General features: G+C 46.3%; 1 protein-coding gene across 1 annotated transcript in view; it reads left to right on the top strand.

Annotated features, from left to right (window-relative positions):
- SCD5 (stearoyl-CoA desaturase 5) overlaps positions 1 to 11,230 on the top strand; it is a 182,027-nt gene extending 170,797 nt beyond the window's left edge. Inside the window, exons 4-5 of the mRNA XM_066385854.1 lie at positions 4,494 to 4,726; positions 9,769 to 11,230. Of these exons, the coding sequence (XP_066241951.1) occupies positions 4,494 to 4,726; positions 9,769 to 9,959 (424 nt within the window). The 3' untranslated portion in view covers positions 9,960 to 11,230. The remainder of the gene's footprint in view (positions 1 to 4,493; positions 4,727 to 9,768) is intronic.
- The last annotated feature ends 14,851 nt before the right edge of the window (positions 11,231 to 26,081 follow it).

Here is a 26,081-nt window from a genome sequence, read left to right as displayed (position 1 = left end):
AGGAGGGCAGGTGGCTAAACCTTCAGATGGGGAGGCAGGGCAAGAGCATGAGTGCGAGCTGAGTCCTACGGCGGGTCAGACGGGGGAGGGAGACTCACAGGGCCAGGCAGAGCGAGGGTCTGGCGCCTCTCTAAGCCCCTGACATAATTAGCCTGGTGCCCAGCATGGAGCAGGTCCTCAATATGTTTTCTGTTTCCGTCTTTTCAGAAACAAAATGAGGGACTGAGGCAATGGCTCAGAACAGGACCAGGATAGGCTCTTTTCAAAGGTTCTGGGTTGTAGTCCAGGGAGTAGAGGAAGGGACAGAGCCACTTAAGTTGCAGAATGCCTTCTGTTGGCAACGTGCAGCTGCTTGCTTTCCTCCTCAGAGGAGCAAACAGGGGCGGTGGCAGCAGGAGCAGCAGCAGCAGCCTTGGGCTCTAGGCATGCCTCCCACTTTCCCTTCAGAGCACCCTGCCCTTTCAGGGCTCACCACCCGTTCCCAGAGCCCTCAGTGAGTGCCTGCATGCTTCACCCAGAGCCCCTCTTTCGCCGGATCCCTCATCCTCCAGCGGCTGTCCTTTCTGGGACTTGCATTTGCCCATGTGGAATGCTGGGAACAGATCTTGCCCACTTGGAGCTGCGTTGCCTGAGGGTTCATCCCTTTCAGGGGCACCTTGAGAGCAATGGCTGCATGATGCAGGATACCTTTCAGTTTGGAACAACACAAAAGGGTCATGCAACCCCAGAGCGCTGCACTGGATCTGCTGAAACCCGTTAGGGGTGAGTGTCTCCCTCAGTGCAGTCCTGCCTCCCACCCTTCCTCTCAGGTACCTCTTGAGAGCACTCCCCAAAGCCTTCTGCTTGTGACTCTGGGGAGCCCACTCTAAGATCACCCATCCCTTCTTTGTCTGTTTTCTTTGCCTCTCCAGCCATAGCCACTCATCTGACCTCCCAGAAACTTCTTTCCACTAACATGCAGCCATCTTGCAGCCCAGTGGAAAGCGGGTGCCGATGGGTTAATAATGTTGCCCAGTAAATACAGTTATCTTTATGAGAACCGATACTTATGTGCAGCTAGCCATGTACAAAGCAGGCTTGCATACGTGATTTCATTTGTATAGCAGAATAGCCTAATGTTCTCCAATGTGATTCTGCCTGAATTTAAATCTTGGTCTTACTACTGGTTAATCTTGTGACAGTGGGCCAGCTGCATAACGTTTCTAGTGCTCAATTTTCCATCTGTGTAATGGCAGAGTAATGATCCATTCCTCCCAGAGTTTTTGTTAGAATCAAATGAGTCAGTACACATAAAGGCCTGAGAGTGGCCGTTGCACACAGTAAGCACATAGTATATGTTAGTTATTAGTATTTGATCCTCACAAGAACCCCATGAGATAGTATGATTACTGTCTGGGTTGGACACCTCTTGCGCACTGCCCCATACTCTCAGCCCCTCTTTTCACTCCAGTCCTTGCTGCAGCCACCTGCTGGCACAGGTGCAATCCAACAGCACCATGCCCGGCTGTACTGCTTTCTCCTCCTCTTCCTCCTCCCCCTCCCCCTTTGCCCCTTCCTTCTCCTCTCTCACCTCCCCCTTCTCCCTTTCCTCCTCCTTCTCCCCTTCTATCCCATTCTTCTCCTCCTCCCCCTTCTCCCCTCGCCTTCCTTTTCTTCTTCATTTTCATCTTTTTCTTTTTGGAAAGCCTTAAAATTTTATTTTAAAAAGGTGGAATGGGCCCTGGCCAGTTGGCTCAGTGGTGGAGCGTCGGCCTGGCGTGTGGGAGTCTCGGGTTTGATTCCCGGCCAGGGCACACAGGAGGGGCACCCATTTGCTTCTCCACCCCTCCCCCTCTCCTTCCTCTCTGTCTCTACCTTCCCCTCCTGCAGCCAAGGCTCCACTGGAGCAAAAGATGGCCCGGGCACTGAGGATGGCTCTGTGGCCTCTGCCTCAGGTGCTAGAGTGGCTCTGGACGCAACAGAGCGACACACCGATGGGCAGAGCATCGCCCCCTGGTGGGTGTGTCTGGTGGATCCCGGTCGGGCGCATGCAGGAGTCTGTCTGACTGCCTCCCCGTTTCCAGCTTCGGAAAAATTTAAAAAAAAAAAAAGGTGGAATGGAAAAAATTATATAAAGAAGAATCTGCATATTTTGTTCTTATTTATTCTTCACATGCATTTACTGTAATAAATTTTAGCCAATAGCTACATTTTTAATGAATAGGCTCTGAGGAGAAAAAAACCCTCAAACCGGAAAGATTACAAAAGGAGAGCCTTCTCTTCCTGGATCTTTTCTTTCTCTTGGGTCTGGGGAGAGAACTCCTAACTTATTAACAACTCTGATAAAGGTTAGCCATGAATGTAAAATCCAGTAGGTGTGAGACTCCTCCCCCACAGAAGAGAGTGTCCCTCCGGGGGACCCTGAGGGCCGGCACCCTGCCGAGGCTGCAGTGTGCCTGCATGCAAGTCCGGTAGCTGTAGCCGGAGAAGAGATCTTCTAGGATCTCAGCTGAGTTACCTACCGCACATCCCATAACCAGCATCTGCTCCCGAATGGAGAAGATGGCCGTGCCTCTGCTGAAGACACTTGGAAAGGGAGTGCTAGAGGAGAAAGAAAAAAAAGAGCCTGCTTGGGGAATGTGTGGACTGGTGGATTGGAGCAGTTCTCCGTGTGTGCTCCTGCAGTCTTGCCACTGCTGGCTGCTTCCGGGCACTGCTTATTTCTTCCTTCCTTCCCTGGCTTCTTTATCACCTCTGCCTGAGATGCCTGTGGGACACACTCAGCCACCGGGAGCACACTCAAGCAAATGTGGAAGTGTGAGGTAGCTACTACCCCCCCGTGTGACATCCCTACAGTCCCTTCTTTTATGTCTTGAGAGAACAGAATCTGCCCCACTAAGATCCAATTTCAGTTGCCCCAGCAGTGGGCACCCCTGGCTGGGCTTTTCCTCCTTCCCCATCTCATTCTTCCCTGTTGCCCACTCCTGCAGTATGAGCTCAGTTCCCAAGAGATAATGCCCACACATGAGCCCTTGCCTCACGTGCTGTGTTTGGGGACCATCTGATTGCACAAGAGGAGGATGAAAGAACAAAGAGGCCTGTGCAACATCCAGAATCATATCTGGACCCAAGTCAAAGCCTCTCACCTGCTGAATCTCATGCGCCTACACTGTGCCACCTCCCAGTTAATACATTTGCATCTTTTTTTTCTATTTTTTAAGATTTTATTTATTCATTTTAGAGAGAGGAGACAGAGAGAGAGAGAGAGAGACAGAGTCAGAGACAGAGAGAGAAGGGAGGGAGGAGCAGAAAGCATCAACTCCCATATGTGCCTTGACCAGGGAAGCCCAGAGTTTCGAACCAGCGACCTCAGTGTTCCAGGTCGACACTTTTACCCACTGCGCCACCACAGGTCAGGCTACATTTGCATCTTAACACAGGCCTGGAACCTTGATTAGCCAATGGGAGGCCAGGGAGGAAATCTCTATGAATAGGTGGATTTGGACACTTGCCTGTCACAGCATAGAGCTGGTGTAGGGCCAGCTCTATGCAGACGTATAGTGGTTCCACTTGACTGAAGCCTGGCCCAGGGATTGTGTCAAATCTATCTTCGTATCACCACACTCAGGGCCTGACATAGAGTAGGCATTCAGTAAATGTTGGATACACAAACTATTGATGATTTCTTTTTAATGTTACTTTTTATGCAACTGTGCTTGTTCCTATACTTAGTGTTTATTTTTTTATGCTAGTTTGGAATGTAATCTTTAATTGTCAGGGAACATTTTAGGGAGAAGGTTGTTTTTTGGTTTTTGGGGTTTTTTTTTTCCCAAGCTAAGTTAGCACAGAATCATGTGCCTGCAAATCATGTGCCAGAAATACTGAATATTTCTTGAAATTATTCAAGAAAATCTGATGACCAGGTTGATGGACTGATGAAAGAACTAGCTAAGAGCTGTCGAACTGGTGACTTATAGGACAAATGTAGTTCTAAGACCCATGGACTTTGTCAGCACCATGTTGGTCAATAAAATGATCAGTTGAAATTCCTCTGAAGTATGCAACAGGCCTTACTGCTTCCTCTAGCATTCTACCTGAGCTAATTCTCAAATGTGTGTTACCTGCCTAGACCTTGTGGGTATGCGGGTCACCCTGCACAGAATGACACACAACAGGATAGTTCTTTATTTATTCATTTTTATTTATTTATTTTTAAAGATTTTATTTATTTATTACAGAGAGGAGAGAGAGAGAGAGAAGGGGGGAGGAGCAGGAAGCATCAACTCCCGTATGTGCCTTGACCAGGCAAGCCCAGGGTTTCGAACCGGCAACCTCAGCGTTTCCAGGTTGACGCTTTATCCACTGCGCCACCACAAGTCACAACAGGATAGTTCTTGTACAGAAAAAGTGGAAGTTCCTGACCAGCACAATTTCTGCTTTTCTTATAACCTGCTCAGCCCATCTCCACTGCCGTTAACACATGCCCAATGACAGCATACCATCCTGCCTTCCAGGTACTATAAGATCTCCGTGGTGCTCATGTGCTTTGTGGTCCCCACACTGGTGCCCTGGTGCGTCTGGGGAGAGAGTCTGTGGAATTCCTACTTCTTGGCCTCTATCCTGCGCTATACCATCTCACTTAACGTCACGTGGCTGGTCAACAGCGCCGCCCACATGTTTGGAAACCGGCCCTATGACAAGCACATCGGCCCTCGGCAGAACCCATTGGTCACTCTGGGTGCCATTGGTGAGTAGGGGTGTGGGGGCCAGTGGGGAAAATGGCAGCTTGATTTTCTTGGCTTCTCATGGTTTTATGGAATCTGTGAAGAGAGGCAGTGGTGTCTGATGGAATGAACTTGGACCTTTGGTGTTAGAATTCTGGCTCATGGACAAATCACTTAATCTCTGATTTATAGTCTTCTTATCTGTGAAATGGAAATAGCAATGCCTTCTTCTTTTTCTTCTTTTTTTTTTTTTTTTTTGACAGCGAGAGAGTCAGAGAGAGGGATAGATAGGGACAGACAGACAGGAAGGGAGAGTGATGAGAAGCATCAATTCTTCGTTGAGGCTCCTTAGTCTCCTTAGTTGTTCATTAATTGCTTTCTCATATGTGCCTTGACCGGGGAGCTATAGCAGAGTGAGTGACCCCCCTGCTCAAGCCAGTGACATTGGGCTCAAGCCAGCGACCTTGGGCTTCAAGCCAGCAACTTTTGGTCTCAAGCCATCCACCATGGGGTCATGTCTGTGATCCCACGCTCAAGCTAGCAACCCTGCACTGAAGCAGCTGAGCCCATTCTCAAACAGGTGAGCCCGCACTCAAGTCGGTGACCTCGGGGTTTCGAACCTGGGTTCTCTGTGTCCCATTCCGATGCTCTGTCCACTGTGCCACCACCTGATCAGGCAGCAATGCCTTCTTTAAAGGGATGTTGTAAGGATTAAGTAAGAATATGTAAGTTGTTTGGTACAGTACCTCACACATAGTAGGTGATCAATAATTAGTAGCTATTTATTTTTGCCATGGAAATTTACCTACAGGAGAGAAGCAGTTGACTCTTTCCTTCACCTTCCCAGACCACTCTAGCCTCCATTGTCCTGGCATTTGGCTGACTGTAATTAAACGGGCCTTCAAACAAGGAGATGGGAAGAAATGAGACGATGGCATCTCATGGTACCACAAAATGGTTAAGAGCGAGGCCTCTGGAATCCAGCAATTTGGTAGCACCCTGGTTCCTTCAGTTACTATCTGGGCAAGCTAATGGGCTCTTCCACACCGCATGTCCTCACCTGTAAAGTGGGGATAATAGTAACATTTCGCTTCTCCTAGGGTTGTTGGAGAGTTAGATAAATTAATACATAGCACTTGCAGCAGTGCTTAGCACAAAATGACTTCGATGATGTTGTTTTATTACTAACCATATGGTCTTAGGAAGCTGCTTGTCCCTTCTGTGCATTTATATCCTCATTTTAAAATGGGGATAATCATAGCTCAGGGGTGTGAGGATTACAGGAGTTCATACTCATTAAAGCACTTAGCAGGGGGCTGGCACCCAGGAAGTGATTAATAAATATTACCTATTGCTTTGTAGAAGCAGGCAGGCTTCCTAGTAAGCTGAGCCTTGAGCACAGAGCTCAAAGCCAGGAAGAGCAGTTCTTGTTCCTAAATAGAAGTGATCTCTGCATCGCTCAGCAGTGAGTGTCTACCCCACTCTGTTAGGGTTTTCCATCTAAGACCCCGGAGATCCTCTGTTGGCGAGAGCAATAAGAGGTGGAAGAATTACCAAATTTAGCCCTGCGATAATGGGATAAGCAGAGAGAAAGTGCCTTGGGAAGAGGAAACTCCTGACCCTCATACTTCTTTCTTCTCCTGTCACCCTTCATCTTCTAGAAAGACTCTAATGAGGGGAGCCACATTTAGCATTGACCCTGACAGCAAACATGAGTGGGAACAAGGGAGACTGTCACCAATTTTTTTTTTTTTTTTTTTTTTTTTAGTGAGAGAGACTAACAGATAGGAAGGGAGAGAGATGGGAAGCATCAACTCGTAGTTGCAGCACCTTAGTTGTCCATTGATTGCTTTCTCATATGTGCCTTGACCACAGGGGGCTCCAGCCAAGCCAGTGACCCCTTGCTCAAGCCAGCAACCTTGGGCTCAAGCCAGTGACCTTGGGTTCAAGCTAACAACCTTGGGCTTCAAGCCAACAACCTTTGGACTCAGGCCAGTAACCATGGGATCATGTTGATGATCCCATGCTCAAGCCAGATGAGCCTGTGCTCAAGCAGCAACCTCAGGGTTTCAAACCTGGGACCTCAGTATCCCAGGTTGATGCTCTACCCACTGCACCACCACCAGTCAGACTAACTGTTACCATTTTATATAGAGAAAGTAGTTCAGAAAATACAGGGAATGTGGCCATGTCACATGCCCTGAAGAGCTAGCTATTGGTTGTAAGTCTGTCTAGTTCAACACTGGACTCCCAGTCAGTTTTCTTTACAAAGGTAATTGGAAGGTTCTTGTTACACCCAACTGAATGGATTAGTAACTGTTTTTGAAAATAGGGGGAAACCTCTCTATACTGTATCCTAGTCCATTAAGAAAAAACTATAAGTAACAATGGTGGAGGGACAGAGTAGAGAAGACCTACATTAAGAAATCTGCAGCCAGCCCTGGCCGGTTGGCTCAGTAGTAGAGCGTCGGCCTGGCATGCAGGAGTCCCGGGTTCGATTCCCGGCCAGGGCACACAGGAGAAGCACCCATCTGCTTCTCCACCCCTCCCCCTCTCCTTCCTCTCTGTCTCTCTCTTCCCCTCCTGCAGCTGAGGCTCCATTGGAGCAAAGTTGGCCCAGGCGCTGAGGATGGCTCCATGGTCTCTGCCTCAGGCGCTAGAATGGCTCTGGTCACAACAGAGCAACACCCCAGATGGGCAGAGCATCGCCCCCTGGTGGGCATGCCGGGTGGATCCCAGTCGGGCGCATGTGGGAGTCTGTCTGACTGCCTCCCCGTTTCCAACTTTAGAAAAATACAAAAAATAATAATAATAATAAAAAGAAAAGAAATCTGTAGCCTGACCAGGCGGTGGAGCAGTGGATAGAGTGTCAGACTGGGACGTGGAGGACCCAGGTTGAAACCTTGAGGTCGCTGGCTTGAGTGCAGGCTTATCCAGCTTGAGCATGGGCTCACCAGCTTGAGCACGGGGTCACTGGCTTGAGTGTGGGATTGTAGACATGACCTTATGATTGCTGGCTTGAGCTCAAAGGTTGCTGGCTTGAAGTCCAGGGTTGCTGGCTTGAGCCCAAGGTCGCTGGCTTAAGCAAGGGGTCACTCGCTCTGCTGCAGCCCCCCAGTCAAGGCACATATGAGAAAGCAGTCAATGAACAACTAAGGAGACTAAGGAGCTGCAATGAAGAATTGATGCTTCTCATCACTCTCCCTTCCTGTCTTTCTGTCCCTATCTGTCCCTCTCTCTGTCACCAAAAAAAAAAGAAAAGAAAAATTTGCAGACCATAGATCAATCCATCTGACATACTCATTGTAGAGCAGAACCCTTCAAATGTGACCAATAGAATTATAATGATGACCTCCAGCCATGTAAGTACTTCAAATGGTTAAAAACAGTTACTATATAATCCAGCAACTCTATCCTAGATTTATACCTAAGAACAATGAAAATGTATGTGCACACAAAAACTTGTATATGAATGCTCATAACATTATTCATAATAGCTAAATAATGGAAATAATTCAAATGTCCATCAACTGATGAATGGATAAATGCAATTTTATAAATACAGTGGCACAGTAAGTGGTATATCCATATAAAAATAAATAAAATCCTGGTACCTGCCACACCTTGAAAACATTATGCTAAGTTAAAGAAACCAGTCACATAGGATTACATATTGTATGATTTCATTTATATGAATGTTTAGAGTAGGCAAATCTATAGAGAGTGTATTAGAGTCCTCCAAAGAAACAGAAACTGTATGTGTGTATTTCAGTATGTGTACTGTTACATAGATCATATATATATTCCTTATAATAAATTTCCATATATATAGAAACTGTAGGATGTGTATTTAAACATAGATATAGTCTATTGTTTCTAGATATAGATAGAGAGATAGAAAGGTTGACTGATTTATTATGAGGAATTACCGGTAGTTCACACTATTATAGAGACTGAGAAGTCCCACAATCTGCCATTTGTAAGCTGGAGACCCAGGAAAGCCAATGTTATAATTAAGTCCAAAGACCTGAGAACCAAGGAAGCCGATGATGTAAATTCCAGCCTGAGGGCAAGAGAAGAGCTAGATGTCCCAGTTTAGTCAGTGAGGTAAGAAAAGAGAGGCAAATTCCTCCCTCCTACATCATTTGTTTGATTCAGGCAAAAACCTACCCACAGTGGGGAAAGTGACCTACTTTACTTAGTCCACTGATTCAAATGTTAATCTCACCCAGGAACATTCTCATAGATACACCTAGAATAATGTTTAATGGGCACCCCTTGGCCTGACAGGTTGACACATGGAATTAACCATCACAGAGACAGAAAATAGGGCTGGGAGGGATGGAGGATGGTTGGGAGAGGTGACAGCTAGGGGCTTCAGAGTTTCCTATAATTCATTGTGGTGGTAGACACACAAGTCTGAATATTCCCAAAATATTAAATCGTATAGTTTAAATGGGTGGATTGTGTGGTGGGTTCTATCTCCTTAAAGCTATTTAAAAATCAAATGAAAGAAGCTCTGAGGCACCCCCACCCCTTCTGAAAACACTTGAACCACAAGGAGGAAAAGCTATTCACAGGGGAATGGGATAATACCTAGACAGAATTTGGATATTTAAAGATCCAACTCTTTAATTTACTTACCTATTCAAACAACTCCCGTTTATCTCTTCCGAGCTCTGAAGGTCTTGCTCCACTGCTCCAGTCCACAGGAGCTGTTTTCCTTTTATGAACATACATCAAAATGACGACCTGCTACCAGCCATTCAGCCTTTAGCCTCAGAAGTACTGCTCTGATGTCATGGTAGCATGCCTCCAATTCATAGAGGAAAGATATCTTGTGACTTTATGCTGATAATTTTATTGTTATTTTCCATTTCCATTTAGTTTGGGTTTTTTTAAGCTAACTAAGTAAAGCTTCCTAAGGGCAGGAACCAAGTCTTTTGCTCTCTAAAGAGCCTGACACAGTGTCTTGCACATGGTAGACCCTCAATAAATGAGTGATTGAGAAATCTGTACAGAGAGGTGGTGAGTAGTTTATTTCAATGCTCATTTTGTCTTCCAGGTGAAGGCTTCCACAATTACCATCACACCTTTCCCTTTGACTACTCTGCGAGTGAATTTGGCTTAAAATTCAACCCAACCACCTGGTTCATTGACATCATGTGCTCGCTGGGCCTGGCCACTGACCGCAAACGGGCAACCAAGCCAATGATCGAGGCCCGGAAAGCCAGGACTGGGGATGGCAGTGCCTGATCCCAGAGCCACCGTCCCACATGTCCGCGGTCGACACCTAGGTTCATGCCTTCTGTTACTGTAGTTCTCTTGCTCATTGGATTGTGGGAGGGGCAAAGGGTGGGAGGGAATGGAGTCAGTGCTTTGGGAATTTTTGTTTGTCTCAAAGTCAAGATACAGCTGTCAAGGAAAAAAAATTTTAAGTCACTGTAACAATTTACATTAGAGCATAGACATGTGATTTAATAGCTGTAGCTACAACATGTCATACATACATTGTCATGTGCTTGTACCTAATGTTAACCCTGACAGGATGAAGGAATTTAATATCCTTTCAGTGTGATTCAGGAGAGCATTTTCTTTTCTACCAGTTAACCCAGAATTATTTTGAAACACACTATCCGACGGAGCCGAGAGGCAGGATAGCAGACAAAAGAGGGAGTCTAAGTAGTAATATTTCTGTTTTATAATTTTTGTGTGTTTTTGTTAAGTTAGAAATTGAACGTTTTAAAAAATGAGAATACAGGTGATGGCTCTCTTATTTTTTTTGCCCTGTTTAGAGCTTGTTAATGCTTCGCTGCCTTTGCTTCAAACGAGGTCTGTTCACTGCCCGGCTAGTTTTGTGTCCCGAGCTGTACGCACAGGCAACCCTATAAATCAGTGCCTGTTTAGGTGTTGGATTTTGTTCTCTTTGCTATTGTCATTTTAAAGGTGTATAAGTCAGCCATGCCAGACATCAAATGAAGCGCAATTCAGCTCCCATTTCAATGTTTAGATACCTAATTTATATTCTGATTGATTCCGGCCACTGATGCATGTACTGTAGCTGCTCCTGCTAAATAAGCATATTAATTTTCCACACCAGGCCATCAGATCTTAATCGCCAACAGTTCTCTAGAATTCAGTGTCTACTAATGGTTCACCTGCATGCAACCTTCATTGATTTTGCAGCGAAATATGAAGTGATCATTACGTAGCTTCTGGATTAAAACATTCTTGTGTGTTACGTTGCCTTGTAAAACGCATGTTGAATTAATGGGTCAGTGTGCCCTTCATGTTAGATGTTAGAGCAGAAGAAAGGCTTATAGAGTTGGCTTCGGAGCCCTTCAAAGATAGATCTTTTTAGGAAAGATGTAGGATTTAAAATTAAGTTTTTAAATTTTTGAAAAAGAAATGATGCCAGTAGGAAATTGTCATAATGAAGTTCTTCATCCAGCAGGTGTTTAACAGTGTTACTTTGCCATTAATAATGTATAAAGTATAAGTGATTTACAATAAACGATTATAAATTTGTTGGTGGTCTTGACCAGATACTTAAATACCATTTAGAGAGTGTTCTCTCGAGGGTGCCTGATGCTTTGTGATAACCACAGGATTCACACTGGATTTGGGCTCTGGGCACACAGCAGCCCCTAAGACCAGGCCTTTCATACTCCATTGGCCAAAGGCACAGCCACAGGGGAGGTCAGCAAGCTTCATTTGGAATCAGAACCGCCACTGGTGTCATTCCCCATGTCTCACTCACCAACCCTGTCACTTGTATGATCTCCAGCTGATAAATGGGACCCTGTACTCCTACATGTCACCCAAAAGAGCATGAAGGACACTTTCCTCCCCTGAACCCCATCAGTGGTGACCGGAAGTGGCACCTCCCTGCAGTCCTGCCTCCCTAAGCTTTGTCCCCCGCTGCTTCAGCCTTGTCCATCTTTTATCCAGAAATGCCAGTGACCCTGCCATCAGATATAGACTCCTGAGCCTGCCTGCAGTTGAGTGGGATTCCAGCTGTTGGTGGGTGCCTTGACCAGGTCTCATTTTGTAAAGACCCTCTGGATACAACCAGGGCATTTTTCAGTGGCTTTATATTCCCGTCACATATGGCTAAGACCCTGTATGGAGTATTGGTAGAGTGTAGTTGTATTGCAACATGAGTTTGTATCAACATGACCTCAAATGACCCTGACTGGGAATGTTTCTGTGAACCGTTGGCCCCTAAAAGTACTAAACTTACTGATGTGTCCATTAATAGAAAAGATTACATTTGGAATGGCTGTTTAGAATGTTCTCATTAAAGGATATCTCCCAGTTAGTCCAAATAAATCCAGAACCTCAGTCCTCAGAACCGGGTGTCGCGGCTTTGTCTGGAGCAGTACCACGAATTAGATAGGATTGAGCTGATTTTGATGAAGAAGTAAATGAAGGTGAGATCACTTTAGGGTTTTCCATATTTTTTTAATCTATTTTTTTTTAATTTTTTTTTTATTCATTTTAGAGAGGAGTGGGAGAGACAGCGAGAGAGAGAGAGAGAGGAGAGACAGAGAGAGAGAAGGGGGGAGGAGCTGGAAGCATCAACTCCCATATGTGCCTTGACCAGGCAAGCCCAGGGTTTCAAATTGGCGACCTCAGCATTTCCAGGTCGACGCTTTATCCACTGCGCCACCACAGGTCAGGCCAGGGTTTTCCATATTAACGTTACCTGTACATCTCAGCAACGTCTAAGAGAAGAAAGTAGCCCTGGGAGGAATCCCAAAGCCCATCTCCCGAGGTGGCCCTGGAGAGGTTGTTACATTTTTTGAAAAGATCAATTTAAAGCATGGGAATGTCCTGACTTGACTTTCCTGTGTAAAGGCTTATTTCGGAAGCACCACCCCTCCACCTTGGGGATCAGAGCCACGGGAAGGCTGCTCCTGTGGTGCTTAGCCGACGTGTGTCTTGGCCACTTCACGAGCGAGCCCAGGGTGCAGAGCCAGCTCAAGTACGGGTTTGGCCAGCCGCGTGGCCTCGAGAAAATCAGCCTTTCTGGATCCGGTTTTCTGACTTTTGATCAAAATTGCTGTGTTACCTAGGATGTGTTTTCAGGCTGAATCACAAGAAAGTGCTGTTTCCTAACCCACTGAGCCTTTCTGAACCTAGTGTCCCCATCCACAAAATAGAAACAGCAACGGGTTGTGTGTCAGGTCAATCTGGACGCCTCAGGCACAGGCCCCGTGCATCGTGGGCCTGGAGGAGGAGTTAGCTGAGCGTGAAGAATGCACCCCAGACACAAGACGAAACAGATGTACAGTAGTCAAATAACCACGGATGAGTGAGGAAGACCAGCTTCTAGTTCTCATTTTGCCACTAATTAGCTGGATGGTGAAGGGCAGCAGAATGTGCCCCCATTGTGCCACTTTGATATGGACTGTTTTCAGTTAAAGGCACTGAGAAAAACAGCATGTGCAAGGAGAGGACTCTGACTTCCCCTTCTCTTCCTAAAAGCAGATGAAGCTCGCATGTAAAACATGTCCTCTCTGCAGGAGGAGGAAAGGCATTCTTATCACCAGAGAAGGGGCGAGGGACTGAGAGAAGTCAGTACAAACACACCTTGCTGAATGACCTTTATCTTCCTTGAGCCTCCCCATCTTTTTAAATTACTTTTTCACAATCACTACCGTTTGTTCATCCGAATAGATGAGCGTTTAGCCCCAGCTGCTTTTTGGGGTCTTCATTCTTTCTGTAAAGGCCCGTGTGTGTGTGTGTGTGTGTGTGTGTGTGTGTATGTGTGTGTGTGTGTGTGTGTTAATAAAATGCATATGGTACTCTCCTGTTAATGTCTTAGGTCGGTTTAATGCTCAGGCCCCGCAGAGACAATGGGAGGGCAGGGGAAAGCCAGGCCTCCCCGCAATGGCCCTGCCTTCTCAGAGCTTCGGCGTCCCCTTCTGTGGAGGAGCCTGAACTGAACGGGCTATCCTGTCCGGCTCTGTCCCAGGAGTCTTTCCCCCTCTGTGTGAAGAAGTCCCCGCATGCAGGCAGAGCCTTTGCCTCGTGCTCCTCTGTCTAGTCCCTTGCATGTCCTTCTGAACCTCCGGCCTCCTTTCCGTGCCGTCACACCGCCACCAGAGGACACATCTGGCCTGCAAGGTTTTTGCTGCTTGCATCTTGTTTCTCCGCACCCGGACCTGGGGTCACAGATATGTGAGGGGGAGAGGTTGAAGCTAGCAGATGAGAAGGAGTGGTGGGGATTAGCTCTGGGGCCCCTTATTCACTCCAGTCCTGTCCCCCGTCACAGAGGAGACAGAAAGCCAGGGATGTGCTCCATGGTGACTCGTGAAAGACAAGGAAGGAAAGAAATAACTTCACCTTTATGGTCCTTTTTATTGTCCTCATTTTTAGTTCAGGGAACTAGTCTAAATTTCCTCCTACTCCTTCCTCAGCGTCAAGGAAGTGCTCTGACTTGGGAACTCCTCTCCTGTCCGCTCTGGGGGCCAGGGCTCCTAGTTCCTGCCCCTACCTCAGGAATGTTCCTGACTTCTAAATTTACCACTAGAAGAAAGAGGAAGGAAAGTGCTGGCCGGACACACCTCTAAGGCAACGGGCCTATGTCCAAGCAGCTGCTGTGGCTCTGTGACAGCCTTCCTCTCCGCCTCCGCCTACCACCCTCCCATGATGCCTCCAGCTCTGATCAGAAGACCCGTCAACCTCATCCTGCCACAACCTCTCACGGAATCCAGAGGGAAAAGACCAGCACCCACCCTGGGGAGGGCTGTGAAGGCTTTGCCCTGAGGAAGTACCTCCCCTACAGTACTTACTGAGAAAATACCTCCCCTACAGTACTTACTGAAAAAGTACCTCCCCTACAGTACTTACTGAGGAAGTACCTCCCCTACAGTACTTACTGAGGAAGTACCTCCCCTATAGTACTTACTGAGGAAGTACCTCCCCTATAGTATTACTGAGAAAATACCTTCCCTATAGTACTTACTGAAGAAGTACCTCCCCTACAGTACTTACTGAGGAAGTACCTCCCCTACAGTACTTACTGAGAAAATGCCTCCCCTATAGTACTTACTGAGAAAATGCCTCCCCTATAGTACTTACTGAGAAAATACCTTCCCTATAGTACTTACTGAGGAAGTACCTCCCCTACAGTACTTACTGAGAAAATACCTCCCCTATAGTACTTACTGAGGAAGTACCTCCTCTACAGTACTTACTGAGGAAGTACCTCCCCTACAGTACTTACTTAGAAAATACCTCCCCTATAGTACTTACTGAGAAAATACCTTCTTTACGGTACTTACTGAGAAAGTACCTCCACTGCTGTACTTACTGAGAAAATACCTCTCCTATAGTACTTACTGAGGAAGTACTTCCCCTACAGTACTTACGGAGAAAATGCCTCCCCTATAGTACTTACTGAGAAAATGCCTCCCCTATAGTACTTACTGAGAAAATGCCTCCCCTATAGTACTTACTGAGGAAGTACCTCCCCTACAGTAATTACTGAGAAAATACCTCCCCTATAGTACTTACTGAGAAAATACCTTCCCTATAGTACTTACTGAGGAAGTACCTCCCCTACAGTACTTACTGAGAAAATACCTCCCCTATAACACTTACTGAGGAAGTACCTCCTCTACAGTACTTACTGAGGAAGTACCTCTCCTACAATACTTACTTAGAAAATACCTCCCCTATAGTAATTACTGAGAAAATACCTCCCCTATAGTACTTACTGAGAAAATACCTTCTTTACAGTACTTACTGAGAAAGTACCTCCCCTGCTGTACTTACTGAGAAAGTACCTCCCCTGCTGTACTTACTGAGAAAATACCTCTCCTATAGTACTTACTGAGGAAGTACTTCCCCTACAGTACTTACTGAGAAAATACCTCCCCTACAGTACTTACTGAAAAAGTACCTCCCCTACAGTACTTACTGAGAAAATACCTCCCCTACAGAACTTACTAAGGAAGTACCTCCTTAAAGTACTTACTGAGAAAGTACCTTCTTTACAGTACTTACTGAGAAAGTACCTCCCCTGCTGTACTTACTGAGAAAATACCTCTCCTATAGTACTTACTGAGGAAGTACTTCCCCTACAGTACTTACGGAGAAAATGCCTCCCCTATAGTACTTACTGAGAAAATGCCTCCCCTATAGTACTTACTGAGAAAATGCCTCCCCTATAGTACTTACTGAGGAAGTACCTCCCCTACAGTAATTACTGAGAAAATACCTTCTTTACAGTACTTACTGAGAAAGTACCTCCCCTGCTGTACTTACTGAGAAAATACCTCTCTTATAGTACTTACTGAGAAAATACCTCTCCTATAGTACTTACTGAGGAAGTACTTCCCCTACAGTACTTACTGAGAAAATACCTCCCCTACAGTACTTACTGAAAAAGTACCTCCCCTACAGTACTTACTGAGAAAATACCTCCCCTACAGAACTTACTAAGGAAGTACCTCCTTAAAGTACTTACTGAGAAAGTACCTTCTTTACAGTACTTACTGAGAAAGTACCTCCCCTACAGTACTTACTGAGGAAGTACCTCCTCTAAAGTACTTACTGAGAAAGTACCTCCCCTACAGTACTTACTGAGGAAGTACCTCCTCTAAAGTACTTACTGCGAAAGTACCTCCCCTACAGTACTTACTGAAAAAGAACCTCCCCTAAAGTACTTACTGAGAAAATACCTCCCCTACAGTACTTACTGAGAAAATACCTCCCCTATAGTACTTACTGAGGAAGTACCTCCCCTACAGTACTTACTGAGGAAGTACCTCCCCTACAGTACTTACTGAGAAAATACCTCCCCTATAATACTTACTGAGGAAGTACCTCCCCTACAGTACTTACTGAGAAAATACCTCCCCTACAGGACTTACTAAGGAAGTACCTCCTCTAAAGTACTTACTGAGAAAGTACCTCCCCTACAGTACTTACTGAGGAAGTACCTCCTCTAAAGTACTTACTGAGAAAGTACCTCCCCTACAGTACTTACTGAGGAAGTACCTCCCCTACAGTACTTACTGAGAAAGTACCTTCCCTACAGTACTTACTGAGAAAATACCTCCCCTACAGTACTTACTGAGAAAGTACCTCCCCTACAGTACTTACTGAGAAACTATCTCACCTAATGTATTAACTGAAAAAGTACCTCCCTTACAGTACTTACTGAGAAAGTACCTTCCCTACAGTACTTACTGAGAAACTATCTCCCCTAATGTATTAACTGAGAAAGTACCTCCCCTACAGTACTTACTGAGGAAGTACCTCCTCTAAAGTACTTACTGAGAAAGCACCTCCTCAGAAACACTTACTGAGAAAGTATACTTCCTTAGAGTGCTCACTGAGAAAGTACACTTCCTTATTATGGTATTTGCTGAAAAAGTACCTTTTCCTATAGTACTTACTGAGAAAGTACATTTTCATAAAGTACTTGTAAGAAAGAACCCTTCCTGACCTAGGATTACTATGGGAAAAAGATGCCTTTGCCTTCGACCACCTGTCCAGATCCTTAACAACTGAGGATTTATTAAATCAGTGTTCCCCCTCCCACCCTTTTTGAATCCCTTACAGGTTACCTTTCACGTCATTGAGAGAAATCTCTGAAATTATTTTTCTGAAAGATGCACAAACTGCTGGACGGAGCCACTATCCTGGCGGACAAGTGGGTCCCACTGGAGTGTGGTGTGGTTCTTTTTATTATCAGATTTCACATAAGCTTGAACTCACAGTGTGTGGATCCCAAACACAGGAGCTGCATGTAGAGGCTGCCCCTTATCCTGGGCAGTACGACCACACTGTGTGAGGGTCAGGGTGGAAAGCAGGTACCCCCTGTCAGGTACATGTTGTGATTGTTGCAATCGTTGGTGCAGGATGGATGACTTGGGTTGCCTACAGAGATATCCAGTGTCTCAAAGCAAGAGCAAGTGATCAGTGTAGGTGATGACTTCCCAGCTTCTCCTACTTGAGGTGGATGGACAGGGAAGACCCACTGCAGTTCCTTCCTGGCCCTGAAATTCCCACCCATGAATATAAGCAGGGCTCTGTTAGAACCGACTGGCCTCCCTCGACTCCTTTCTCCAAATGAAAAGGCACTTAAGCTCTGGGCATCACAAAATGCTTGTTCTAGATGTACCAACCAATAAGCACATCTATTTTCACTGCTCCTTACAGCTCCTACTAGACTGAGCTTTAGAAACAGGGTCCAATTTAGACACAGGGTCCAAATTTGTAGAGTCAACTTGTTAGAATGTGTTCACAGTTGCAACAAAGGTAACCAAGGCACAAAAAATGAAAAATGATCTCAAAGGGCCCTAGCTGGTTGGCTCAGTGGTAAAGCACCCCCTGGCATGTGGATGTCCCAGGTTCAATCCCCAGTCAAGGAACGCAGAAGAAGCGCCATCTGCTTTTCCACCCCTCTCCCTTCCCCTTCTCTCTCTCTTTCTTTCTTCCTCTCCTACAGCCATGGTTGATTGGTTTGATTGCATCAGCCCCCAGGCACTGAGAATGGGACCATGGTCCCAGATGGGCAGAGCATCGGCCCCAGATGGGGGTTGTCAGGTGGATCGGGTAGGGGTGCATGTGGGAGTCTGTCTCTCTATCTCCCTTCTCACTTGGAAAAGAAGAAAGAAAAAGAAAAAAATGATCTCAAAGGGCATACTTTTGCCTGGATGACTTCAAAGCAGTATTTTACAAAGTGAAGACCCTGACTTTGCCTCCATGTGGGAAATTTTTAAGCAATGCCATGTTGGATCCATTTCAACCACATTTTTAGTCAATATAAAGCCAGGTACCTAGATCAGTTTTAAGTAGATAGGACATTTTGATTATGGTTTTGTTTAAACATTACTTGACTCCTTGGTTCATATCTACACAACCCAGGGATAGTTTGTTACTTAGTTGCAAGACAAACAACCTGAGAAAAAATATGCAAAACCTCTGCTTCTTCATACAATATGTAAGAGGTAGAACACATGATCGCTTAAGTCCCTTCTTAGATCAAAAACTACAGGAATCAATAGCAAGCAAGCATGCTTAGAATAAAGCTAGATACTGCTTTACCCAAAAAAGATGCGGACGGAAGCCATCCTAGCTGTGTATGCCTCTAAAAGAAAAAAAAGGGAAAAGGCTCAAGGCCAGAAAGCTGACCCTCTGTTGACTAGTAAACAGCTGTGGGTGGAGATAGAGTTGTGAGGCTGGTTGATTTTCATGGACTGTCATTAGGAAGGCTAGATATTTCTAAACAATCTCATTTTTTGTTTTGCTTTGTTTTGTTTTTTAAGTTTCCAGCTAAGTGATATCCTTTAAATGAGCATTGCTGTGTGCAGGAAATTGCAGCATTGCGATACTTGGAAGCAAGAACATGCTTCAAAATAAAGTCAGTAACCATCAAAACGCCGTGTGATTTGGCTGCCAGACTTCCACGTACTATGAGAGCTAGGCAGTGTGTGCACAAGCTCAGAGGGATCACTTAAACCTTCCCCAAAACTTATCTTGGATAATTTGATTGATACAAGCCTTTTGTTTTAACATTCAATCTGTTGTTTTTCCATTTGCTTTCACTTCAGCCCTGCCACAAGGGAAAATGGAACAGCTTGGAGAGGTATAAAAATATAATTACTCTTTTGAAAGCACACATATTTATCTTTTTCTTTCTTGTTTTTTTCTACTCATATTTCACTTCTCTTTCCAGCACTAATTAAACAAACGCTCTTTGCTTGTGTTATATAGCATTATTTATGGTTACTTCCAAGTGAGAAAAATAACCTTTTTACAATTTCTGGGCCACAGATTGTAATGCATTAATATATACATATATATGTTTGCATCTAAAAGGAAGTCAAATGAAAGCATAATAGGCTTGAATGGCTACTGACGATACCACAGAACCTTAGCAAACCAGCCTGCAAATGACACCTCAAATCATTGCATTGACATTTTCCTCAGCAACCCAACTTTAGAAAAAAATGACAAGAAAAGAAAAATCTTCATTAGAAAGCTATTTTGCCTGACCAGGCGGTGGCGCAGTGGAACGTTGGATTGGGATGCGGAGGACCCAGGTTCAAGACCCCGAGGTCGCCAGCTTGAGTGCTGGCTCATCTGGTTTGAGTGCGGGGCTCACCAACTTGAGCAAGGGGTTGTTGGCTTGAGCATGGGATCATAGATTATGGCCCCATGGTCGCTGGCTTGAAGCCCAAGTTTGCTGGCTTGAGTCCAAGTTGCTGGCTTCAGCAAGGGGTCACTCTTTCTGCTGTAGCCCCCTACCCCCCATGTCAAGGCACATATGAGAAAGCAATCAATGAACAACTAAGGTGCTGCAATGAAGAACTGATGCTTCTCATCTCTCTCCCTTCTTGCCCGTCTGTCCTTATCTGTCCCTCTCTCTGTCTCTCTCATAAAATAAAATAAAATTTTTTTTTAAAAAAGCCCAGATGTATTAAGTACAGGGTGGAGAAGAGGATAGCAAGTGTTGTAGACAAAAAGTTACATTCTTTTACTTAAAATTGGACAAGCGCCCTGGCCGGTTGGCTCAGTGGTAGAGGGTCGGCCTGGTGTACAGGAGTCCTGGGTTTGATTCCCAGCCAGGGCACACAGGAGAAGCGCCCATCTGCTTCTCCACCCCTCCCCCTCTCCTTCCTCTCTGTCTCTCTCTTCCCCTCCCGCAGCCAAGGCTCCATTGGAGCAAAGTTGGCCTGGGTGCTGAGGATGGCTCTGTGGCCTCTGCCTCAGGCGCTAGAATGGCTCTGGTTGCAACAGAGCAACGCCCCAGATGGGCAGAGCATCGCCCCCTGGTGGGCGTGCCGGGTGGATCCTGGTCGAGTGCATGCAGGAGTCTGTCTGACTGCCTCCCCATTTCCAACTTCAGAAAAATACAAAAAATAAAAAAAATAAAAATAAATAAATAAAATTGGGCAAGCATCATTAAACAATTGGATACATTAGTTCCCTTTAGTAGAAGCTCAAATCAAATGTCTCACTCAATCAAACTAAGGAGAGAAACCATCTGTCAGCTCTCGGTTCAGCTCCAACAGACCTGTTTTAAACACCATTTTGGGGCCCTAGCCTGTTGGCTCAGCAGTAAAGCGTCAGCCCAGCCTGTGGAAGTCCCAGGTTTTATTCCCAGTCAGGGCACAAAGGAGAAGCGGCCATCTGCTTCTCCACTCTTCCCCCTTCTCTCTATCTTTCTCTCTTCTTCTCTCACAGCCATGGCTCCCAGGTGCTGAGGATGGCTCCATGGCCTCGCCTCAGGTGCTAAAATAGCTTGGTTGTGGAGCAATGGAATAATGGCCCTAGATGGGCAGAGTATCTCCTGTAGGGAGCTTGCCGGATATATCTGGTCTGGGGACATTCAGGAGTCTGTCACTCTGCCTCCCTGCTTCACTTAAGGAAAAAAAACAACAACAACAAAACACCATTGGGTGAAGCCTGTTTGCATCATTAAAATATTATCTTAACTTCTCACTGCCAAAAGTAATTTGCTTGGCATTGTCCACTCCTTGGAAGTAGAAATGTTTCCGGCAGTTGTGAATGTCTGTGAAATAACATCACAAGATAAATGCATCCAGGCAGCTGGAGACAGTGAGCTGACAAGGAGAGGAGCCCTCCGTAGGAAGTGATAAGACAGACCTAAGGGGCCACTGTACAGATGGTCACAGGCCACTCTATGAAGCACCAAGACCTTTGAAGGATAGTCAGTCAGTTCTGGGGAATTTGAACCGCACAGACAGGTTTATCAGCAGTCTAGGAACTGCCTGTGACTTTTGATTCACGGCCTCTCATTGCCTTTCACTCAGTTGTAAGATCTAAGAAAGTAGAACAGAGCGTGCGTGCGTGTGTGTGTGTGTGTGTGTGTGTGTGTGTGTGTGGTGTGTGAGTTAGTGGGTACTCTCAACCTCCCCTTTCCTTCCCTCCCCGCCCCTCTCCCCCATCCCTTCCCCTCCCCTCCCCTCCCCTCCCCTCTCCTCTACCTCCTCCCCTCTCCTTTCCTCTCCTCATCTCCCCTTCTTTCCCCTCCCTCCATCTTCCTCCTCTCATTACCTCACCCTCTTGTTATTGTTGTCCTCCATCCTCTCTTTCTATCTTTCTCTCCTACTCTCCCTTCCTCCGCCTACAAGAATAACTCCACGTCACTTTTTCCTAAGGCCCTTGCTTTAGCAAGTGGAGCTGCTGAGGGTTTGGAGAAAAGCCGGCTAGAAGCCAGTCTTTCCCTGAAGTGACTCGTGTCTTCTGCGAGGCGTAGGATTACCTCCTCTTTAGAGACTTGGCTTCTCCTCCGCCCTCACTAGACACATTTTGTTTGCCCTCCATGCTGCTCTCTGCTCAGGGAGGCCGCGGGGCAGGCATATATGGGAGAGCTGACTGGGAACGGAGCGTGGGGAGCTCCAGCAGGACAGAGGGAGCAGGGTGAGGGCCAGGGGCTCACTGAGACCCTCTCTGTGGGTGGCTGCAGCCTGGCTGCTCCCTTAACTGACCTTCAAGTCCCGTCTCTGTGTCCTTAGAGATAAGAGGGGTAACGGTGTCCCTCCTTTACTAGCTCTGCTCTATTGCTGCTGTAGTTGCTCGCACAGGCCCACGCTTTTGTGCGTAGCGGCGTAACAGCCACGGTGGGGGGTGCGCCGGCCTCTGGATCTTTCCTCAAGAAGGAACTTGCCCTTCAGCTGCAAGGCTGCAATGAACTGATTGCCTTCCAACAAGGAGACCTGTTGTTGCTGTTTCTTCGCACTCTTCCTTAACAGCCCCAGCCAGTGACCGAGCATGGTGAGTACTAGGGCCTGGCATTTCTGCCCAACCAGAGGGACTCCACCAACCAGCAGTCTTTGCTCACAGCACACCCCCTCCCCCCCTTTGGTCATTGAAGACGCTGTCAGATCTGATTGGGTCTCCAAGCTCCCCTGCCCGATTCTGCTTCCTCTCCTGCGTTCTTTCAGTTGTATCAGGCCTACATCAAAGAGTGCAGGCTCTCCGTGTTCATTCCTGCTTCCTCCCCCTTTTCTCCTCCACAGGCCTTACCTCCAATAAGTCAGTTACCACTAACTCCGCCCCAGCACCTGGTCCTGGAGAACCCAGCTAACACCTGCTTTTCTAGAGCTCTCCCCTAAGGGAATGTACCGTTTCTGCCCTACCAGGTTTCTCCTGCGAGGCTCCTTTATGTTGGTTGAATGGCTTTCCACACGCGTTCACGGACTGACTTGAGAAAGAGAAGCCCCTGAGCCTGGCTGCCCTGCCCGTAGCTGTGGACAGGGAGGAGTGAAACTCTGAGGCCCCGATTCCTGTGCCCTGCCATCCTCCCCACCAGCCTTTTTTCATCATCCGCATCTGTGCTCGCACCCTGGCTCGCCCAGGCCTGTGCATGGGATGCCAGGAGGCCAGGGAGAACCTGCGACCTGTGGCAACAGGCAGTGACAGTAATAAGAGACACAGGCCTCTGTTTCTTCTCAACAGAACCTTTGAAAGTACATTTAATTCTAATCAATTGGCAGAAAACGTCCAAAGTCATTGAAGCAATGGGGCAAAAATAGCATCAGAAAGGTCCAAAGTCTACTCATTGATGCTGCAACCCAAACTCATTCCTGACTGGGAGGTGGGCTGGCTGGCTGTTCTGGGCCTCATGTGCACTGTAAGAAAAATTTAAAAATGGGGGTTCTTTGGGGGCTGGGTGTAAAAGGGAAAGGGTCAAGAAGTACAAATTGGGCCTGACCAGGCGGTGGCGCAGTGGATAGAACGTCAGACTGGGATATGGAGGACCCAGGTTCGAGACCCCAAGGTTGCCAGCTTGAGTGTGGACTCATCTGGTCTGAGCAAAGCTCACCAGCTTGAGCCCAAGGTTGCTGGCTCAAGCAAGGGGTTACTCGGTCTGTTGTAGCCCCACAGTCAAGGGACATATAAGAAAGCAATCAATGAACAACTAAGGCAGGGTCTCCAAACTTTTTACACAGGGAGCCAGTTCACTGTCCCTCAGACAGTTGGAGGGCCGGACTATAAAAAAAAACTATGAAAAAATCCCTATGCACACTGCACATATCTTATTTTAAAGTAAAAAAACAAAACGGGAACAAATACAATATTTAAAATAAAGAACAAGTAAATTTAAGTCAACAAACTGACCAGTATTTCAATGGGAACTATGCTCCTCTCACTGACCACCAATGAAAGAGGTGCCTCTTCCGGAATGTGGCGGGGGCCAGATAAATGGTCTCAGGGGGCCGCATGCAGCCTGCGGGCCATAGTTTGGGGACCCCTGAACTAAGGTGTCGCAACGAAAAACTAATAATTGATGCTTCTCATCTCTCTCCGTTCCTGTCTGTCTGTCCCTATCTATCCCTCTCTCTGAGTCTCTCTCTGTCCCTGTAAAAAAAAAAAAGTACAAATTGGTAGTTACATAATATTCATGGAAATGTAAAGTACAGCATAGATTATATAAGCAATAATATTGTCATAACTATGTATGGTGGCAGGTGGGAATTGGAAATATTGGGAGGACCACTTTGTAAAGTACAATATATGATGGTCTAACCCCTATGCTGTACACCTAAAACTAACACAAAATAATATTGAATGTAAATAGTAATTTTAAAATGACATTTAAATTTTAAAAAGAAAAGACAAAAGTTTTAAAAGTAAGAAGAAGTGGGGTCCTCTGCAGGCAGTGTGATTCTGAATCACTTAGGTGAGGCTGTGGGCTGACTAACACACTTTTGGGGACATATCTAGGCTAGTAATTCTTTTTTTTCTTTTTCTTTTTTTGTATTTTTCTGAAGTTGGAAACAGGGAGGCAGTCAGACAGACTCCCGCATGCGCCCGACTGGGATCCACCCGGCATGCCCACCAGGGGGCGATGCTCTGCCCATCTGGGGCATCGCTCTGTCGCAACCAGAGCCATTCTAGCGCCTGAGGCAGAGGCCATGGAGCCATCCTCAGTGCCCAGGCCAACTTTGCTCCAATGGAGCCTTGGCTGAGGGAGGGGAAGAGAGAGACAGAGAGGAAGGAGAGGGGGAGGGGTGGAGAAGCAGAGGGGCGCTTCTCCTGTGTGCCCTGGCCGGGAACTGAACCCGAGACTCCTGCACACCAGGCCGATGCTCTACCACTGAGCCAACCAGCCAGGGCCTAGGCTAGTAATTCTTAGTCCTGTTTTTGCAACACTCTACACATTTTTTAGTTCTCCCAAGATGAAATGGGTGCCACAAAATCTTAAACACAAAATGAACTTAGTTATAAAAAGTCAGTATGTCATAGCGAGTCTGAACATACAGCCTCCATTCTCTAAGGCAGTTCTAATTTCAAGGATTCTGTCCTGTTAAAAATACACTTATGAGCAGACCCTATATCTTCTTTGAGGTTCAGGAAATTGGTTCTGTTGTTCATGTGGCATTTTTAGGAGTGAGAAAGAGATGTAGGAAGGGAAAGTATGACAGTAACATTTTTGAACTTCACAAATGGTAAAATTTGTTCTTATCATATCATTAACTGGTTCTTTCATATAATAAATGAAGCCCAATTATTCTCCTAGTGTCCCCCACCCCCAAATCTTTAGATTTGTGATTCTTTCTTTTTAAAAACTTTTCCATTGATGTAAGAGAGAAGGGAGGGGAGAGAGAGAGAAGCATCAACTCGTTGTTCCACTTTGTTATTCCATGTAGTTGTACTCTCATTGGTTGCTCCTCAAATGTACCCTGACCAGGGATCAAACCCCTGACCTTGGTGTGCCAGGACGACACTCTATCCACTGAGCCACCTGGCCAGGGCCCAGAATTGTGATTATTTCTTGATTTTCTTTTTGCAGGATGTGGGGGCTAGGGAAATGCAAAGGGAGGGAGGGAAACTGCCGGTCCCCAGACGGCAGGACACAAACTCTACTGACCCGGGACTTCAGCTGCAGCGGCTTTCTGATTCCACAGCCCTTCACCTGGGAGCTTGCTTCCACCTTTGGATTGGGCTGTCACATGTACTATACTGGAGTAAGGAAAAACATCTGTGACCAGGACTCGTTCTTGCTGCCTTGAGTAAATTTGTCCCTAAATAACAGCAAAGATTTAGGCTCTCTTCAGCTTCCATATCCAACCCAAATGGCTCTACTGCCCTCCTACCCGACTCCCCTTCCGCGGGGCCTGGGTCTGATCCCACAGAAGAGTGTCTCAGTGGTTAAAACACTGGTACAAACCATTCTCTCCATCCTTCTATTCTCAGTAATCCTTCCATACCTCCCCAAAGGCAACCCTCCACTCTTCCCTCCTCTCCTGTCCTCTTCCCTCGATGTTCTTTTGTGATTTATTTCCTCAGATATTTCTTTTCATTTGGTGGAGCTACAGTGATGGGAGTCAACTGGTTCACACCAGTTCGGCAGAACCAATACTTAATATTTTATTGAGTTTGGCA

This window comes from Saccopteryx leptura, chromosome 5 (genome assembly GCF_036850995.1).
Source record: "Saccopteryx leptura isolate mSacLep1 chromosome 5, mSacLep1_pri_phased_curated, whole genome shotgun sequence".
In the NCBI taxonomy this organism is placed as follows: Eukaryota; Metazoa; Chordata; class Mammalia; order Chiroptera; family Emballonuridae; genus Saccopteryx; species Saccopteryx leptura.
Note: the sequence above shows the minus strand (reverse complement) of the source record. Positions and strands in the feature narration are given on the sequence as shown.